The 16872-nt window shown below is 42.6% G+C and overlaps 1 protein-coding gene across 4 annotated transcripts in view; it reads right to left on the bottom strand.

Annotated features, from left to right (window-relative positions):
• Positions 1-297: 297 nt before the first annotated feature.
• LOC106604153 (neuroblast differentiation-associated protein AHNAK) overlaps positions 298-16872 on the bottom strand; it is a 45184-nt gene continuing 28609 nt past the window's right edge. For 2 of the 4 annotated variants that reach the window (XM_082975008.1, XM_082975007.1), the window contains exons 6-7: positions 15849-16872; positions 298-15371 (exon numbers count right to left, since the gene is read on the bottom strand). The exon at positions 15849-16872 is cut by the window's right edge and continues 2172 nt beyond it. In XM_082975008.1, coding sequence (XP_082831134.1) covers positions 1564-15371; positions 15849-16872 — 14832 coding nt within the window. In that variant the 3' untranslated portion in view covers positions 298-1563. The remainder of the gene's footprint in view (positions 15372-15848) is intronic. The other 2 variants (XM_082975009.1, XM_082975010.1) reach the window with 2 other exon arrangements.

Here is a 16872-nt window from a genome sequence, read left to right as displayed (position 1 = left end):
CAACGTTAAGTTATCACCATGGATCATGCTCTTTCCATACAGACCCTCTCAAAGGCCCCAATAGGATCCCTATTCCCTATAAAGTGTACTACTTTTGACCAAGCCCCACGGGGTGTGGCTGAATGTCCCCGGTAACCTAAAGACCCACGGTGTGATTTCCTGACAGCTTAGTCCTTCATGTGGGATAGTACATGTTGTATATTTGCTGTATGTCTAAACACATTAGGTTGTGTAATATCATTGGTAAGTATGGGACGAGGATGATGAAGACGGTGTTATGAAATAAATCAGGGACAATTGGTATCTTAACCGTTTATTAGATTTATTTTGCAGAATGAAACACAATAGATCCAAATAGTATTCAAAACTCCAACTCCATCAAACAAAAGCGAGGACATTTTCAGCTTTCGTTCTCTGTTATTAACATTGCAGATATTTGTTTACCTATAAAAGGTGCAACAACAAAAAATACAGCGTGACTCTTTATTCATAATAGTCATATATTTTCTTTAGTATAACCAAACACCAGAGACTTGCATTAAGTGAGACAGTGAGAGAGAGAAAGAGTGAGACAGTGAGGGAGAGAAATGGAGAGACATTGAGAGAGAGAGTGATCCACCTGAATGTAATACAATGTCTTCATTAAAAACACGATTTGCTTCTGTTATTCTGTTTCTTTACATTACATCTCTTGATTGTAAAAGAATTTAAAAAAAATAAAAAATACAAATGGATTCTTCAGCATATGCTGTACTATTTTTCAATTTCGACCACTTTGCCATTTGAGTAGAATTCAAATTAAAGGCGTTGAAGCGAAAAGGGACAAATTGTAGTAATCAAATGGATGTAAAAAAAATAAAATAAAATAAAATAAGAAGTACATTCTCTCTCTCAAAGATTAAAAACAGCTGTTAATAGAGTTTATAGTTTACATTAACATTGCTTTTATTTTCAATGATGGTCTCTAATAGCATTGTCACTCTTGATAGAATGTTATACAGGGCCCTGCTCTATGTTGAGTAAATATGCTTCTGCAACGATTATATATCCAAAGCTTCAAAACAAATGTAAATTATTTCATACATAAAAACGTAGTTGTTGTCTGTGTATAAACATACTTTTCTTCAAAATAACAATTGAATCTAAACTATGTTTGTGCAATAGACCCCCTGGATACAAAAATACCACACCTAATCTTAACTAAATGCATTTTAAAAGAATGCAATGCAACACTTGGACTAAACATGTGAGGCACTATTGGTATGAATTTGGTAAGATGGTAATAAGTTCAATAAATTTTGACTATGTACAAAAGACAATAATTAATATTACAATACAGATTCATCTTATTTACAGTTAAATTGTAGTCTGAACAATGTCATCTACCCCATATGTAATAAGTAAAATGTGTGAAGAAAGTCCAAAGGGAATAACACACATGTATTGTTACATTGAGATGAGATGTGAACTCATCTGTCAAGTTTTAAAAACTTGAGCAGATAGGGGTGTTGTGTACATGGAACAGACAATTGGGTAGTAGTTTATAATTAGCCTCACAATTCATCATTTCTTTGGTGACACAGACAACTCGAGTTTTGGGAAACGGAAACCACCTCTAGACCCACTGTCGCTGCTGGAGGATGAAGAGATTCTAGACTTTTTAGAGGGGAGAGATACACCTCCACTTACCTCAACTCTCTCTTCACTACCTTCACCCAGACGCACTTCATATGAGCCCTTTGACTTTGAGCCAAAACCACCAAAGGTGCCAAACTTTAACTTCTTTCCTTTCACCTTGGCCCCCCCAACATCTACAGAGATGTCGCCACCCTCAGCACTTAAGTGACTTGAGGGGGAAGACACAGCCAGATCTCCCTCGTCACTCGCCACAGAGGAAGACCGATGCCTTGATTTCTTAAAAAGATCCAGTGAGGCTGACTTGCTCTTAGGGGACACACTATGCCCAGATCCTCCCTCTACAGACAACTTGCCACTTACTAACTCCCCATGACTTAAACTCAACTCTTTGGAGCCCTTAACGCCACCACTACCACCGGCTCTAAGTTCTGCGTCCGGTCCCTGGAAGCTAAGATCCGCTGCACTACCTCCCTTTGCTTTTGACTTGCCAAAACCGAACCTTGGCATCTTGACCTTTACTTTCTCACCACTGTGCAGCTCCAGGCTCGGAGAACTACCACTAACCGAAGGAGCCTGCACATCAATCTTTCCACCCCGCACTGCTGCCCCTGCCCCTGCTCTTGCTCCTGCATCAACATCTTCTCCCATCTCTGGTCCATGGTACTTTGGAACATTGATTTTGGGGAATGACACATGTCCCTCTGGGAAATGTAGTCCACTGTATCCTGAAACATTTGAGTCTACATCTACTCCTCCTCCCCCTCCTCCAATATCAATTTTAGGACCTTTTAAATCTCCTGAAAGGCTTGCCTCTCCTTTCAGATTTTTCCTGTTCACATTTACATCGACATCAGGTACATTTACCTGGGGCCCTCTGATTTTCATCCCTGGAAATTTTATGTTAGACTTAGTTTTTACATCTGGGACTTGCATATTTAGATCTGGTGCTTCAATATTGGCTTGTAGGCTCCCAGATGACAAGCCACCAGACAGAGAGCCATCGCCTTTAACTTTGGGAGATTTTACATCAAATTCCACATCAGGGAAATGAAGTTTTCCAAAGAAGGGTTTCTTTACTTTTGCTCCTTTCAGGTGAAGCTCAGGAGAGTCAACATCTAAATCTACACCTGATGTTTCAAGGTCAATATCTACATCAGCTTTCTTTGCTTTCCCTTTGATTTTGGGTAGTTTGAATTTACCTTTCTTTCCTTTGACATGAATGTCAACATCAGGGGCTTCTAGACTACTGTCACCCTCTGGCAAATTAACATCTAATTTGGGGCTCTTGCCTCCCATATGGATCTTTGGTGCCTTGAATTTAGGTCCTTTGATATTTGCATCCCCTAGGTTAAGGTCAACCACAGGTGCCTTCACATCCATCTTTCCGTGAGAAATATTCAGTTCAGGTCCTTCAACTTCAGGTGACCTAATACCAAACGTGGGACCTTTGAACTTTGGAAACTTGACATCTGGTTTGTCAATACTGAAACTGGGACTTCCCATATCAAGGGATCCACTGGACAACTTTGCATCAGGGCCTTTGATGTTGAGATCTGGACGTGAAATGTCAAAACTCGGTCCCTTGATGTCAATATCAGCTTTGGGTAGGTTAAGATCAACATCCGCACCTTCCAGTTTAGGTCCTTTGATTCCGAATGATGGAATTTTCATCTTTGGCATCTTAAATCCTCCTGAACCTTCAATGTCAACATCTGGACCTTCAATGCCTACTTTGGGTGCTTTGAGGTCTCCTGACATATCAAAATCTCCTTTCACCTTTGGACCTTTCAGGTTGAAGTCCATGTCAGGCATTGAGATGTTTGGGCCTGATATGGATGGCATCTTGAATTTCGACCCTTTGATTTTACCATCTGGACCTTCAATGTCAAGTTTTGGACCTTTAATATCAATTTTGGGAGCCTTGATGTCAATGTCAGCTTTAGGTAGGTTGACATCAATATCTGGACCCTCAAGAGTGGGTCCTTTAAATCCAAATGAAGGCATCTTCATCTTTGGCATCTTAAATCCTCCTGAACCTTCAATGTCGACATCTGGACCTTCAATTCCTACTTTGGGTGCTTTGAGGTCTCCTGACATATCAAAATCTCCTTTCACCTTTGGACCTTTCAGGTTGAAGTCCATGTCAGGCATTGAGATGTTTGGTCCAGATATCGATGGCATCTTGAATTTCGGCCCTTTGATTTTACCATCTGGACCTTCAATGTCTAGGTTTGGACCTTTGATGTCTCCTTCAATCTTGGGGACTGAAACATTGACATCTCCTTTCACCTTTGGACCTTTCAGGTTGAAGTCCACATCAGGCATAGAGATCTTTGGTCCAGATATTGATGGCATCTTGAATTTTGGCCCTTTGATTTTACCATCTGGACCTTCAATGTCAATTTCTGGACCTTCAATGTCAATGTCGCCTTTAGGTAGATTGACGTCAAAATCTCCCTCAACTTTTGGTCCTTTGAATCCAAATGAGGGCATCTTCATCTTTGGCATCTTAAATCCTCCTGAACCTTCAATGTCAACATCTGGACCTTCAATGTCTACTTTCGGTCCTTTGAGGTTTCCTGACATATCCAAATCTCCCTTCACCTTTGGACCTTTCAGGTTGAAGTCCATGTCAGGCATTGAGATGTTTGGGCCTGATATGGATGGCATCTTGAATTTCGGCCCTTTGATTTTACCATCTGGACCTTCAATGTCAAGTTCCGGACCTTTAATATCAATTTTGGGAGCCTTGATGTCAATGTCAGCTTTAGGTAGGTTGACATCAATATCTGGACCCTCAAGTTTGGGTCCTTTGAATCCAAACGAAGGCATCTTCATCTTTGGCATCTTAAATCCTCCTGAACCTTCAATGTCAACATCTGGACCTTCAACACCTACTTTGGGTGCTTTGAGGTCTCCTGACATATCAAAATCTCCCTTCACCTTTGGACCTTTCAGGTTGAAGTCCATGTCAGGCATTGAGATGTTTGGTCCTGATATTGATGGCATCTTGAATTTTGGCCCTTTGATTTTACCATCTGGACCTTCAATGTCTAGGTTTGGACCTTTGATGTCTCCTTCAATCTTGGGGACTGAAACATTGACATCTCCTTTCACCTTTGGACCTTTCAGGTTGAAGTCCACATCAGGCATAGAGATCTTTGGTCCAGATATGGATGGCATCTTGAATTTTGGCCCTTTGATTTTACCATCTGGACCTTCAATGTCAATTTCTGGACCTTCAATGTCAATGTTGCCTTTAGGTAGATTGACGTCAAAATCTCCCTCAACTTTTGGTCCTTTGAATCCAAATGAGGGCATCTTCATCTTTGGCATCTTAAATCCTCCTGAACCTTCAATGTCAACATCTGGACCTTCAATGTCTACTTTCGGTCCTTTGAGGTTTCCTGACATATCCAAATCTCCCTTCACCTTTGGACCTTTCAGGTTGAAGTCCATGTCAGGCATTGAGATGTTTGGGCCTGATATGGATGGCATCTTGAATTTCGGCCCTTTGATTTTACCATCTGGACCTTCAATGTCAAGTTCCGGACCTTTAATATCCATTTTGGGAGCCTTGATGTCAATGTCAGCTTTAGGTAGGTTGACATCAATATCTGGACCCTCAAGTTTGGGTCCTTTGAATCCAAACGAAGGCATCTTCATCTTTGGCATCTTAAATCCTCCTGAACCTTCAATGTCAACATCTGGACCTTCAATTCCTACTTTGGGTGCTTTGAGGTCTCCTGACATATCAAAATCTCCCTTCACCTTTGGACCTTTCAGGTTGAAATCCATGTCAGGCATTGAGATGTTTGGTCCTGATATTGATGGCATCTTGAATTTTGGCCCTTTGATTTTACCATCTGGACCTTCAATGTCTAGGTTTGGACCTTTGATGTCTCCTTCGATCTTGGGGACTGAAACATTGACATCTCCTTTCACCTTTGGACCTTTCAGGTTGAAGTCCACATCAGGCATAGAGATCTTTGGTCCAGATATTGATGGCATCTTGAATTTTGGCCCTTTGATTTTACCATCTGGACCTTCAATGTCAATTTCTGGACCTTCAATGTCAATGTTGCCTTTAGGTAGATTGACGTCAAAATCTCCCTCAACTTTTGGTCCTTTGAATCCAAATGAGGGCATCTTCATCTTTGGCATCTTAAATCCTCCTGAACCTTCAATGTCAACATCTGGACCTTCAATGTCTACTTTTGGTCCTTTGAGGTTTCCTGACATATCCAAATCTCCCTTCACCTTTGGACCTTTCAGGTTGAAATCCATGTCAGGCATTGAGATGTTTGGTCCTGATATTGATGGCATCTTGAATTTCGGCCCTTTGATTTTACCATCTGGACCTTCAATGTCAAGTTCCGGACCTTTAATATCAATTTTGGGAGCCTTGATGTCAATGTCAGCTTTAGGTAGGTTGACATCAATATCTGGACCCTCAAGTTTGGGTCCTTTGAATCCAAACGAAGGCATCTTCATCTTTGGCATCTTAAATCCTCCTGAACCTTCAATGTCAACATCTGGACCTTCAATTCCTACTTTGGGTGCTTTGAGGTCTCCTGACATATCAAAATCTCCCTTCACCTTTGGACCTTTCAGGTTGAAATCCATGTCAGGCATTGAGATGTTTGGTCCTGATATTGATGGCATCTTGAATTTTGGCCCTTTGATTTTACCATCTGGACCTTCAATGTCTAGGTTTGGACCTTTGATGTCACCTTCGATCTTGGGGACTGAAACATTGACATCTCCTTTCACCTTTGGACCTTTCAGGTTGAAGTCCACATCAGGCATAGAGATCTTTGGTCCAGATATTGATGGCATCTTGAATTTTGGCCCTTTGATTTTACCATCTGGACCTTCAATGTCAATTTCTGGACCTTCAATGTCAATGTCGCCTTTAGGTAGATTGACGTCAAAATCTCCCTCAACTTTTGGTCCTTTGAATCCAAATGAGGGCATCTTCATCTTTGGCATCTTAAATCCTCCTGAACCTTCAATGTCAACATCTGGACCTTCAATGTCTACTTTCGGTCCTTTGAGGTTTCCTGACATATCCAAATCTCCCTTCACCTTTGGACCTTTCAGGTTGAAGTCCATGTCAGGCATTGAGATGTTTGGGCCTGATATGGATGGCATCTTGAATTTCGGCCCTTTGATTTTACCATCTGGACCTTCAATGTCAAGTTCCGGACCTTTAATATCCATTTTGGGAGCCTTGATGTCAATGTCAGCTTTAGGTAGGTTGACATCAATATCTGGACCCTCAAGTTTGGGTCCTTTGAATCCAAACGAAGGCATCTTCATCTTTGGCATCTTAAATCCTCCTGAACCTTCAATGTCAACATCTGGACCTTCAATTCCTACTTTGGGTGCTTTGAGGTCTCCTGACATATCAAAATCTCCCTTCACCTTTGGACCTTTCAGGTTGAAATCCATGTCAGGCATTGAGATGTTTGGTCCTGATATTGATGGCATCTTGAATTTTGGCCCTTTGATTTTACCATCTGGACCTTCAATGTCTAGGTTTGGACCTTTGATGTCTCCTTCGATCTTGGGGACTGAAACATTGACATCTCCTTTCACCTTTGGACCTTTCAGGTTGAAGTCCACATCAGGCATAGAGATCTTTGGTCCAGATATTGATGGCATCTTGAATTTTGGCCCTTTGATTTTACCATCTGGACCTTCAATGTCAATTTCTGGACCTTCAATGTCAATGTTGCCTTTAGGTAGATTGACGTCAAAATCTCCCTCAACTTTTGGTCCTTTGAATCCAAATGAGGGCATCTTCATCTTTGGCATCTTAAATCCTCCTGAACCTTCAATGTCAACATCTGGACCTTCAATTCCTACTTTGGGTGCTTTGAGGTCTCCTGACATATCAAAATCTCCCTTCACCTTTGGACCTTTCAGGTTGAAATCCATGTCAGGCATTGAGATGTTTGGGCCTGATATGGATGGCATCTTGAATTTCGGCCCTTTGATTTTACCATCTGGACCTTCAATGTCAAGTTCCGGACCTTTAATATCAATTTTGGGAGCCTTGATGTCAATGTCAGCTTTAGGTAGGTTGACATCAATATCTGGACCCTCAAGTTTGGGTCCTTTGAATCCAAACGAAGGCATCTTCATCTTTGGCATCTTAAATCCTCCTGAACCTTCAATGTCAACGTCTGGACCTTCAATTCCTACTTTGGGTGCTTTGAGGTCTCCTGACATATCAAAATCTCCCTTCACCTTTGGACCTTTCAGGTTGAAATCCATGTCAGGCATTGAGATGTTTGGTCCTGATATTGATGGCATCTTGAATTTTGGCCCTTTGATTTTACCATCTGGACCTTCAATGTCTAGGTTTGGACCTTTGATGTCTCCTTCGATCTTGGGGACTGAAACATTGACATCTCCTTTCACCTTTGGACCTTTAAGGTTGAAGTCCACATCAGGCATAGAGATCTTTGGTCCAGATATTGATGGCATCTTGAATTTTGGCCCTTTGATTTTACCATCTGGACCTTCAATGTCAATTTCTGGACCTTCAATGTCAATGTCGCCTTTAGGTAGATTGACGTCAAAATCTCCCTCAACTTTTGGTCCTTTGAATCCAAATGAGGGCATCTTCATCTTTGGCATCTTAAATCCTCCTGAACCTTCAATGTCAACATCTGGACCTTCAATGTCTACTTTCGGTCCTTTGAGGTTTCCTGACATATCCAAATCTCCCTTCACCTTTGGACCTTTCAGGTTGAAGTCCATGTCAGGCATTGAGATGTTTGGGCCTGATATGGATGGCATCTTGAATTTCGGCCCTTTGATTTTACCATCTGGACCTTCAATGTCAAGTTCCGGACCTTTAATATCAATTTTGGGAGCCTTGATGTCAATGTCAGCTTTAGGTAGGTTGACATCAATATCTGGACCCTCAAGTTTGGGTCCTTTGAATCCAAACGAAGGCATCTTCATCTTTGGCATCTTAAATCCTCCTGAACCTTCAATGTCAACATCTGGACCTTCAACACCTACTTTGGGTGCTTTGAGGTCTCCTGACATATCAAAATCTCCCTTCACCTTTGAACCTTTCAGGTTGAAATCCATGTCAGGCATTGAGATGTTTGGTCCTGATATTGATGGCATCTTGAATTTTGGCCCTTTGATTTTACCATCTGGACCTTCAATGTCTAGGTTTGGAACTTTGATGTCTCCTTCGATCTTGGGGACTGAAACATTGACATCTCCTTTCACCTTTGGACCTTTCAGGTTGAAGTCCACATCAGGCATAGAGATCTTTGGTCCAGATATTGATGGCATCTTGAATTTTGGCCCTTTGATTTTACCATCTGGACCTTCAATGTCAATTTCTGGACCTTCAATGTCAATGTCGCCTGTAGGTAGATTGACGTCAAAATCTCCCTCAACTTTTGGTCCTTTGAATCCAAATGAGGGCATCTTCATCTTTGGCATCTTAAATCCTCCTGAACCTTCAATGTCAACATCTGGACCTTCAACACCTACTTTGGGTGCTTTGAGATCTCCTGACATATCAAAATCTCCCTTCACCTTTGGACCTTTCAGGTTGAAGTCCATGTCAGGCATTGAGATGTTTGGTCCTGATATTGATGGCATCTTGAATTTCGGCCCTTTGATTTTACCATCTGGACCTTCAATGTCTAGGTTTGGACCTTTGATGTCTCCTTCAATCTTGGGGACTGAAACATTGACATCTCCTTTCACCTTTGGACCTTTCAGGTTGAAGTCCACATCAGGCATAGAGATCTTTGGTCCAGATATTGATGGCATCTTGAATTTTGGCCCTTTGATTTTACCATCTGGACCTTCAATGTCAATTTCTGGACCTTCAATGTCAATGTCGCCTGTAGGTAGATTGACGTCAAAATCTCCCTCAACTTTTGGTCCTTTGAATCCAAATGAGGGCATCTTCATCTTTGGCATCTTAAATCCTCCTGAACCTTCAATGTCAACATCTGGACCTTCAACACCTACTTTGGGTGCTTTGAGGTCTCCTGACACATCAAAATCTCCCTTCACCTTTGGACCTTTCAGGTTGAAGTCCATGTCAGGCATTGAGATGTTTGGTCCTGAAATAGATGGCATCTTGAATTTTGGCCCTTTGATTTTACCATCTGGACCTTCAATGTCTAGGTTTGTACCTTTGATGTCTCCTTCGATCTTGGGGACTGGTATATTGATATCTCCTTTCATCTTTGTACCTTTTAGGTTGAAATCCACATCAGGCATGGAGACCTTTGGTCCTGATATTGTTGGCATCTTGTTTTTTGGGCCCTTGATTTTGCCATCAGGACTTTCAATGTCAATATGAGGACCTTTAATATCGACACTGGGTCCCTTGAAGTCAATGTCAGCTTTAGGAAGGTTAATATCTACATCTGGTATCTCTACCTTCGGGCTTTTGAATCCAAATTTAGGCATTTTGAATTTGGATCCTTTGACTTTAGGGCTGGTAGCCCCAATATCAAGGTCAAGGTCTGGAAGACTACCTTTCGGTGCTTTGATATTGATATCGGCTTTTGCTAGCTTTACATCAACCTCAGGAGACTTGACTTTGGGCCCTTTGAATCCAAACTTTGGCATTTTGAACTTAGACTTCTTTGGTGCAATGTCAGGACTCTCTACTGAGATATCCAATCCATCAAATTCAGCTTTGGGTGTACTCATTTCTCCCTCAACTCCCCCTTTGAACTTTGGCCCTTTGACACTGAAATCAACATCAGGCATTGACAATTTGGGGCCAGACATAGACGGCATCTTTATCTTTGGCATTTTAATTCCACCTGAACCTTCAATGTCAACATCTGGTCCTTCAATATCTACTTTGGGTGCTTTGAGGTCTCCTTTGATCTTTGGCAATGACACGTCCACCTCTCCCTTCACCTTCGGCCCTTTTATATTAAAGTCCACATCGGGCATTGGGATCTTTGGTCCTGATATTGATGGAACTTTAATATCAACTTTAGGAGCCTTGATGTCAATGTCAGCTTTTGGTAGGTTGACATCAATATCTGGACCCTCCAATTTAGATCCTTTGATTCCAAATGAGGGCATCTTCATCTTTGGCATCTTAAATCCTCCTGAACCTTCAATGTCAACATCTGGTCCTTCAATGTCTACTTTGGGTGCTTTGAAGTCTCCTGACATATCAATATCTCCCTTCATCTTCGGGCCTTTCAGATTGAAGTCCATGTCAGGCATTGAGATCTTTGGTCCTGACACTGATGGCATCTTGAATTTCGGACCTTTGATTTTACCATCAGGGCCTTCAATGTCAAGTTCTGGACCTTCAATGTCAACTTTTGGCACTTTGATGTCAATGTCAGCTTTTGGTAGGTTGACATCAACATCTGGACCCTCCAATTTAGAGCCTTTGATTCCAAATGAGGGCATCTTCATCTTTGGCATCTTAAATCCTCCTGAACCTTCAATGTCAACATCTGGACCTTCAATGCCTACTTTGGGTGCTTTGAGGTCTCCTGACATACCCAAATCTCCCTTCACCTTTGGGCCTTTAAGATTGAAGTCTACATCGGGCATTGAGATATTTGGTCCTGATATTGATGGACCTTTAATGTCAACTTTGGGAGACTTGATGTCTCCTTCTAGCTTTGGCACTGACACATCCACATCTCCCTTCAGCTTTGGGCCTTTCAGATTGAAGTCCACATCGGGCATTGAGATCTTTGGTCCCTTCACCTTTGGGCCTTTCAGATTGAAGTCCACATCGGGCATTGAGATCTTTGGTCCTGATATTGATGGACCTTTAATGTCAACGTTGGGAGCCTTGATGTCAATGTCAGCTTTTGGTAGGTTAACATCAATATCTGGACCCTCCAATTTAGATCCTTTGATTCCAAATGAGGGCATCTTCATCTTTGGCATCTTAAATCCTCCTGAACCTTCCATGTCAACATCCGGACCTTCAATGTCTACTTTGGGTGCTTTGAGGTCTCCTGACATACCCAAATCTCCCTTCACCTTTGGGCCTTTCAGATTGAAGTCCACATCGGGCATTGAGACCTTTGGTCCTGATATTGAGGGACCTTTAATGTCAACTTTGGGAGCCTTGATGTCAATGTCAGCTTTTGGAAGGTTGACATCAATATCTGGACCCTCCAATTTAGATCCTTTGATTCCAAATGAGGGCATCTTCATCTTTGGCATCTTAAATCCTCCTGAACCTTCAATGTCAACATCTGGTCCTTCAATGTCTACTTTGGGTGCTTTGAGGTCTCCTGACATACCCAAATCTCCCTTCACCTTTGGGCCTTTCAGATTGAAGTCCACATCGGGCATTGAGACCTTTGGTCCTGATATTGAGGGACCTTTAATGTCAACTTTGGGAGCCTTGATGTCAATGTCAGCTTTTGGAAGGTTGACATCAATATCTGGACCCTCCAATTTAGATCCTTTGATTCCAAATGAGGGCATCTTCATCTTTGGCATCTTAAATCCTCCTGAACCTTCAATGTCAACATCTGGACCTTCAATGTCTACTTTGGGTGCTTTGAGGTCTCCTGACATACCCAAATCTCCCTTCACCTTTGGGCCTTTCAGATTGAAGTCCACATCGGGCATTGAGATCTTTGGACCTGATATTGAGGGACCTTTAATGTCAACTTTGGGAGACTTGATGTCTCCTTCAAGCTTTGGCACTGACACATCCACATCTCCCTTCACCTTTGGGCCTTTCAGATTGAAGTCCACATCGGGCATTGAGATCTTTGGTCCTGATATTGATGGACCTTTAATGTCAACGTTGGGAGCCTTGATGTCAATGTCAGCTTTTGGTAGGTTGACATCAATATCTGGACCCTCCAATTTAGATCCTTTGATTCCAAATGAGGGCATCTTCATCTTTGGCATCTTAAATCCTCCTGAACCTTCCATGTCAACATCCGGACCTTCAATGTCTACTTTGGGTGCTTTGAGGTCTCCTGACATACCCAAATCTCCCTTCACCTTTGGGCCTTTCAGATTGAAGTCCACATCGGGCATTGAGACCTTTGGTCCTGATATTGAGGGACCTTTAATGTCAACTTTGGGAGCCTTGATGTCAATGTCAGCTTTTGGAAGGTTGACATCAATATCTGGACCCTCCAATTTAGATCCTTTGATTCCAAATGAGGGCATCTTCATCTTTGGCATCTTAAATCCTCCTGAACCTTCAATGTCAACATCTGGACCTTCAATGTCTACTTTGGGTGCTTTGAGGTCTCCTGACATACCCAAATCTCCCTTCACCTTTGGGCCTTTCAGATTGAAGTCCACATCGGGCATTGAGACCTTTGGTCCTGATATTGAGGGACCTTTAATGTCAACTTTGGGAGCCTTGATGTCAATGTCAGCTTTTGGAAGGTTGACATCAATATCTGGACCCTCCAATTTAGATCCTTTGATTCCAAATGAGGGCATCTTCATCTTTGGCATCTTAAATCCTCCTGAACCTTCAATGTCAACATCTGGACCTTCAATGTCTACTTTGGGTGCTTTGAGGTCTCCTGACATACCCAAATCTCCCTTCACCTTTGGGCCTTTCAGATTGAAGTCCACATCGGGCATTGAGATCTTTGGTCCTGATATTGATGGACCTTTAATGTCAACTTTGGGAGACTTGATGTCTCCTTCAAGCTTTGGCACTGACACATCCACATCTCCCTTCACCTTTGGGCCTTTCAGATTGAAGTCCACATCGGGCATTGAGATCTTTGGTCCCTTCACCTTTGGGCCTTTCAGATTGAAGTCCACATCGGGCATTGAGATCTTTGGTCCTGATATTAATGGACCTTTAATGTCAACGTTGGGAGCCTTGATGTCAATGTCAGCTTTTGGTAGGTTGACATCAATATCTGGACCCTCCAATTTAGATCCTTTGATTCCAAATGAGGGCATCTTCATCTTTGGCATCTTAAATCCTCCTGAACCTTCCATGTCAACATCCGGACCTTCAATGTCTACTTTGGGTGCTTTGAGGTCTCCTGACATACCCAAATCTCCCTTCACCTTTGGGCCTTTAAGATTGAAGTCCACATCGGGCATTGAGACCTTTGGTCCTGATATTGAGGGACCTTTAATGTCAACTTTGGGAGCCTTGATGTCAATGTCAGCTTTTGGAAGGTTGACATCAATATCTGGACCCTCCAATTTAGATCCTTTGATTCCAAATGAGGGCATCTTCATCTTTGGCATCTTAAATCCTCCTGAACCTTCAATGTCAACATCTGGACCTTCAATGTCTACTTTGGGTGCTTTGAGGTCTCCTGACATACCCAAATCTCCCTTCACCTTTGGGCCTTTCAGATTGAAGTCCACATCGGGCATTGAGATCTTTGGTCCTGATATTGATGGACCTTTAATGTCAACTTTGGGAGACTTGATGTCTCCTTCAAGCTTTGGCACTGACACATCCACATCTCCCTTCACCTTTGGGCCTTTCAGATTGAAGTCCACATCGGGCATTGAGATCTTTGGTCCCTTCACCTTTGGGCCTTTCAGATTGAAGTCCACATCGGGCATTGAGATCTTTGGTCCTGATATTAATGGACCTTTAATGTCAACGTTGGGAGCCTTGATGTCAATGTCAGCTTTTGGTAGGTTGACATCAATATCTGGACCCTCCAATTTAGATCCTTTGATTCCAAATGAGGGCATCTTCATCTTTGGCATCTTAAATCCTCCTGAACCTTCCATGTCAACATCCGGACCTTCAATGTCTACTTTGGGTGCTTTGAGGTCTCCTGACATACCCAAATCTCCCTTCACCTTTGGGCCTTTAAGATTGAAGTCCACATCGGGCATTGAGACCTTTGGTCCTGATATTGAGGGACCTTTAATGTCAACTTTGGGAGCCTTGATGTCAATGTCAGCTTTTGGAAGGTTGACATCAATATCTGGACCCTCCAATTTAGATCCTTTGATTCCAAATGAGGGCATCTTCATCTTTGGCATCTTAAATCTTCCTGAACCTTCAATGTCAACATCTGGACCTTCAATGCCTACTTTTGGTGCTTTGAGGTCTCCTGACATACCCAAATCTCCCTTCACCTTTGGGCCTTTCAGATTGAAGTCCACATCGGGCATTGAGATCTTTGGACCTGATATTGATGGACCTTTAACGTCAACTTTGGGAGCCTTGATGTCTCCTTCTAGCTTTGGCACTGACACATCCACATCTCCCTTCACCTTTGGGCCTTTCAGATTGAAGTCCACATCGGGCATTGAGATCTTTGGTCCTGATATTGATGGACCTTTAATGTCAACGTTGGGAGCCTTGATGTCAATGTCAGCTTTTGGTAGGTTGACATCAATATCTGGACCCTCCAATTTAGATCCTTTGATTCCAAATGAGGGCATCTTCATCTTTGGCATCTTAAATCCTCCTGAACCTTCCATGTCAACATCCGGACCTTCAATGTCTACTTTGGGTGCTTTGAGGTCTCCTGACATACCCAAATCTCCCTTCACCTTTGGGCCTTTAAGATTGAAGTCCACATCGGGCATTGAGACCTTTGGTCCTGATATTGAGGGACCTTTAATGTCAACTTTGGGAGCCTTGATGTCAATGTCAGCTTTTGGAAGGTTGACATCAATATCTGGACCCTCCAATTTAGATCCTTTGATTCCAAATGAGGGCATCTTCATCTTTGGCATCTTAAATCCTCCTGAACCTTCAATGTCAACATCTGGACCTTCAATGCCTACTTTTGGTGCTTTGAGGTCTCCTGACATACCCAAATCTCCCTTCACCTTTGGGCCTTTCAGATTGAAGTCCACATCGGGCATTGAGATCTTTGGTCCTGATATTGATGGACCTTTAATGTCAACTTTGGGAGACTTGATGTCTCCTTCAAGCTTTGGCACTGACACATCCACATCTCCCTTCAGCTTTGGGCCTTTCAGATTGAAGTCCACATCGGGCATTGAGATCTTTGGTCCCTTCACCTTTGGGCCTTTCAGATTGAAGTCCACATCGGGCATTGAGATGTTTGGTCCTGATATTGATGGACCTTTAATGTCAACGTTGGGAGCCTTGATGTCAATGTCAGCTTTTGGTAGGTTGACATCAATATCTGGACCCTCCAATTTAGATCCTTTGATTCCAAATGAGGGCATCTTCATCTTTGGCATCTTAAATCCTCCTGAACCTTCCATGTCAACATCCGGACCTTCAATGTCTACTTTGGGTGCTTTGAGGTCTCCTGACATACCCAAATCTCCCTTCACCTTTGGGCCTTTCAGATTGAAGTCCACATCGGGCATTGAGACCTTTGGTCCTGATATTGAGGGACCTTTAATGTCAACTTTGGGAGCCTTGATGTCAATGTCAGCTTTTGGAAGGTTGACATCAATATCTGGACCCTCCAATTTAGATCCTTTGATTCCAAATGAGGGCATCTTCATCTTTGGCATCTTAAATCCTCCTGAACCTTCAATGTCAACATCTGGACCTTCAATGTCTACTTTGGGTGCTTTGAGGTCTCCTGACATACCCAAATCTCCCTTCACCTTTGGGCCTTTCAGATTGAAGTCCACATCGGGCATTGAGACCTTTGGTCCTGATATTGAGGGACCTTTAATGTCAACTTTGGGAGCCTTGATGTCAATGTCAGCTTTTGGAAGGTTGACATCAATATCTGGACCCTCCAATTTAGATCCTTTGATTCCAAATGAGGGCATCTTCATCTTTGGCATCTTAAATCCTCCTGAACCTTCAATGTCAACATCTGGACCTTCAATGTCTACTTTGGGTGCTTTGAGGTCTCCTGACATACCCAAATCTCCCTTCACCTTTGGGCCTTTCAGATTGAAGTCCACATCGGGCATTGAGATCTTTGGTCCTGATATTGATGGACCTTCAATGTCAACTTTGGGAGACTTGATGTCTCCTTCAAGCTTTGGCACTGACACATCCACATCTCCCTTCAGCTTTGGGCCTTTCAGATTGAAGTCCACATCGGGCATTGAGATCTTTGGTCCCTTCACCTTTGGGCCTTTCAGATTGAAGTCCACATCGGGCATTGAGATGTTTGGTCCTGATATTGATGGACCTTTAATGTCAACGTTGGGAGCCTTGATGTCAATGTCAGCTTTTGGTAGGTTGACATCAATATCTGGACCCTCCAATTTAGATCCTTTGATTCCAAATGAGGGCATCTTCATCTTTGGCATCTTAAATCCTCCTGAACCTTC

The sequence above is a fragment of the Salmo salar genome, chromosome 05, assembly GCF_965601325.2.
Source record: "Salmo salar chromosome 05, fSalSal1, whole genome shotgun sequence".
NCBI classification, from domain to species: domain Eukaryota; kingdom Metazoa; phylum Chordata; class Actinopteri; order Salmoniformes; family Salmonidae; genus Salmo; species Salmo salar.
The sequence above is the reverse complement of the archived record's forward strand: the minus strand, read 5'-3'. Positions and strand labels throughout refer to the sequence as shown.